Raw genomic sequence first — 4189 nt, forward strand, 5'->3', positions numbered from 1 at the left:
CACACACACACACACACACACACGCAAGCATACACACACTGTTTCATAGGTACACAATTCTTCCCTGGCATTCTTTTACCGAAACTAAGGCAAATGTGTGGCCACTGTCCTAAGCCGGTTGCACTCCTATTATATGTGCCTATCATCCTGAGGCGTCAATTTGCTTCAGGTGTTCTATAAATCACGATGTGGGCTGTGTCTGTTGAACTCCCTGGGGAATACACGGGGACACACCCTATGTCTCATTCCTTAATTAAATTGAGTGCTGATATTTGATTGGTGGATCGCGTACCTGATGGGTGGGTGGGGTGTTCGCGGTAGGCAGGGGTGAGTTATATAAGGGCTGATGCGGCCAGATAGCGCGTCATTTGAAGACTCTCTCGGAAGAGATAGCGTCTTTCTGTTTGCAACGTGCGGTCCCAGCAGAAAAAGCTTGTGATCCTTGCTCCTGGCGACATGGAGGCTGATTCACTCCACTTGGGAGGTGAGTGGCAGTTCAACCAGTTTTCAAAACTCACATCTTCTCGGCCAGATGCAGCTTTTGCTGAAATCCAGCCGACTTCTCTACCTGAGAAGTCACCACTGGCATCTGAGACCCATGTCGACCTCTGTGATGATTTGGCTCCTGTGGCAAGACAGCCTGTCCCCGGGGAGAAGCTTCCTCTCAGTAGCAGGAGACCTGCTGCAGTGGGGGCTGGGCTCCAGAATATGGGAAACACTTGCTACGTGAATGCTTCCCTGCAGTGCCTGACATACACACCACCCCTTGCCAACTACATGCTGTCCCGGGAGCACTCTCAACTTTGTCATCGTCAAAAGTGCTGCATGCTGTGTATGATGGAAGCTCACATCACACGGGCCCTCCACCGTCCTGGCCACGTCATCCAGCCCTCACAGGCACTGGCTGCTGGCTTCCATAGAGGCAAGCAGGAAGATGCCCATGAATTTCTGATGTTCATTGTGGATGCCATGAGAAAGTCATGCCTTCCCGGGCACAAGCAGGTCGATCATGACTCTAAGGACACCACCCTCATCCACCAGATATTTGGAGGCTACTGGAGATCTCAAATCAAGTGTCTCCACTGCCAGGGTGTTTCGGACACCTTTGACCCCTACCTGGACATTGCCCTGGATATCCAGGCAGCTCAGAGTGTGAAGCAAGCTTTGGAACAGGTGGTGAAGCCCGAAGAACTCAATGGAGAGAATGCCTATCATTGTGGTCTTTGTCTCCAGAAGGCGCCTGCCTCCAAGACGTTCACTTTACAAACCTCTGCCAAGGTCCTCATCCTTGTATTGAAGAGATTCTCTGATGTCACAGGCAACAAACTTGCCAAGAATGTGCAATACCCTGAGTGCCTTGACATGCAGCCATACACGTCTCAGCAGAACACAGGGCCTCTTGTCTATGTCCTCTATGCTGTGCTGGTCCACGCTGGGTGGAGTTGTCACAACGGACATTACCTCTCTTATGTCAGAGCTCCAGGAGGCCAGTGGTATAAAATGGATGACGCCGAGGTCACTGCCTGTAGCATCGCTTCTGTCCTGAGTCAACAGGCCTATGTCCTCTTTTACATCCAGAAGAGTGAATTGGAAAGACACGGTGAGAGTGTGTCAATAGGCAGGAAACCAGGAGCCCTTGGCGCTGAACACACAGGCAGGCGAGCAACGCAAGAAGAGCTCCAGAGGGAACCCTGCCTCCAGGAACCCGACTTGGGGGAGCACTTGGTGGAAACAGCCACTCAGGAAAGCACCTTAGACCACTGGAAGTTCCTCCAAGAGCAAAACAAAACCAAGACTGACTTCAATATCAGAAAAGTCGAATGTACCCTGCCTCCCAACGTGCTTGTGATTCATCCATCAAAATACAAGAGTGGGATGAACAACCATCATCCTGAACAGCAAAGCTCCCTGCTGAACCTCTCTTCAAGGAACCTGACACATCAGGAGTCCATGAACATTGGCACACTCACTTCTCTGCAAGGGAGGACCAGGAGATCCAAAGGGAGGAACAAACACAGCAAGAGGGCTCTGTTTGTGTGCCAGTGATCTCAGGGAAAGTCTCCACCCACACGCCGGAGTGCGCGCGCACACACACTCACACACACACACCTACACGTACACACACACACACCCACGAGGAGGTTCACACGCACACACACACACACCATCACATACACAGTCGATCCGACATAAAGTAATGAGGAGCCCAGGTTTCTGTCTACACAAGAGGGACAACTGGATAGTGATGGCTGCGTTTCAGGATGAGCCCAGACATGGGAAACATCGAGTTTTGCAGTCGTGAGTCTTCTCAACCTGTGGAGGGATGGTCTGTGTGTTTGTGTTCATGGTAGATGACATTCAGTGTGGATTTCTGAATAGGACATATTGCGGTGTAGGGTTGTGCGTGAGGTTATTGCAGGGGACGGGGTTGACTATTTTCTCTAGGGGTGTGTTTCATTCGTCAGTTGTTGGTGAGCACCAGAAGTTGAAATTTTGCAAAGGTGGGACTTCTGTGGATCCTTCTGGCCACCTTGAGTGGTGGAAACTGGAACGCATTTGAAGAGAGGAAGGGTGTTCTTCTTTTGAACCTGCCTCGCCATTTTTACATTGCTTGTTGAATGGACCTCAGGCGCCCTAGGACTTGTGCCCTTGGTGGAACCCACAGAATGCTGGAAACAGACAGACAGACACACTTGCCTATTGAATGGTGTCCATTTCCAATGAATTGAAGCGGAAAATCATCCCACTGATATGTGAGTCATTTGGAAGTAAGTCGTATTGATAATAAAGGAAATCAAACACAGGAGCGTGTGTGTATTCAACTAAAATAAAATCAGCAAGCTCCGAAATAAATCTCATTTGGTGTGTATAAAAATGGCATTTGGGGAGATTCCGGGTCAATCGTCCAGCTGCGAAAGGTGCATCTCTGAAGCACAGTCCCTGACCTGCAATGAGACTTGTTCATCCGAGGTGGTGTTGCAGTGGAAATGATTGTGGGAAATGGCCCCTTCCTTTTGTGTATTCGCTGATTGGATTTCAGGCTCCATTTCTCGTTCGGTGCAGTGATCCAAGTTGACCGACCCGAGAGTAAAGATGTCCAGGGCATAACTCAGGGCTCCGTACAATCACAGAATCTTGGGTGCAACCCTGCTCAAGCACACAAATGTGCGCATTAACAGTGTCTCTGTGTGACGTGTGTGCAAACTACAGTGTGATGAGCATGACTGGCAGACAGGTGATCCATTGGGCTCACCTCAAAATCAGTTATGAGCATGAAAGAACACCGATGCCCAGGTCCCGGCTTCAGACATAACACCCTCCAGCGTCTTGTGTGAAGCCACGGCATCTGGACTGCTCACGCTTCTGGGGATCATTCTCCTGAAAATCGTGGCTCCTTTCTCCCTGTGGAGCAACTCTCTAAGCAGCGCTTCTTTCCTCCCTCAGGACTCTTTCCATCAGGCACGGGAAGCCTTCTGATTGAACACACCTGCCCCATGAAAAGACAATGGAAAGAAACGGGGCCAAAGCTCACAGTCCTCTCATTCCACCTTCCTCCCTAAAATCATCCTGATTTCATGGGCCCTGAGGCCAGGGTGTTTCTTTACACCTCGAGGCCTTGGCGCCGGGCCTAAATTCTGCCCCGTTTCTCACTCTCTAAGACATTTTGACAAAATCCCTGGAGCCAGGATCTTCATTCCTGGTAAGCCAAAGGACCTGAAGACACACCCAAATTCTGCCTCTCCTAGTTTGGGGAGCATGTCTACATTCATCAGCTTTAAATTTTGCACCAAATGTGGGAACTGCCAGTCCACCACACAATGCCTAACTGGAAACGGAGGCAACATCGCAGATCCTGAACAATCCATGCAAGAATCCATGAGATAAATACCTTCTTTTCGCCTTTTCCTACTGAAACAAGGGCCAGTAGTAACAATGATGTACAAACCTCTGTTTCACTCCCTGCTTTTAAATCTCTCTGTTTCTTTCTTCTTGAGACAGGGCGCCCCACTCCCTTCACCCAGGCTTTTCCAGTGTTTAATTCTGGTTGTTTGCTTTTGTCAAATTTAGAACTGTTTATTGCATCTCTCTCAAATGTTGATCCATTATCACATACATATGAAAATGTCATCTCCCATGCTGTGTGATATGTGGTTTTTATTTTCATCCTTTGTTAAATGAACCGAAGGTT

General features: G+C 49.2%; 1 protein-coding gene across 1 annotated transcript; it reads left to right on the forward strand.

Moving 5' to 3' along the window:
- Positions 1 to 456: 456 nt before the first annotated feature.
- Positions 457 to 2046, forward strand: LOC104671772 (ubiquitin carboxyl-terminal hydrolase 17-like protein 6). Its single transcript, XM_030913097.1, has one exon. It carries the CDS (start codon positions 457 to 459, stop codon positions 2044 to 2046), a length of 1590 nt encoding a protein of 529 aa, XP_030768957.1.
- Positions 2047 to 4189: the final 2143 nt, after the last annotated feature.

This window comes from Rhinopithecus roxellana, chromosome 12 (genome assembly GCF_007565055.1).
Source record: "Rhinopithecus roxellana isolate Shanxi Qingling chromosome 12, ASM756505v1, whole genome shotgun sequence".
Classification (NCBI taxonomy): Eukaryota; Metazoa; Chordata; class Mammalia; order Primates; family Cercopithecidae; genus Rhinopithecus; species Rhinopithecus roxellana.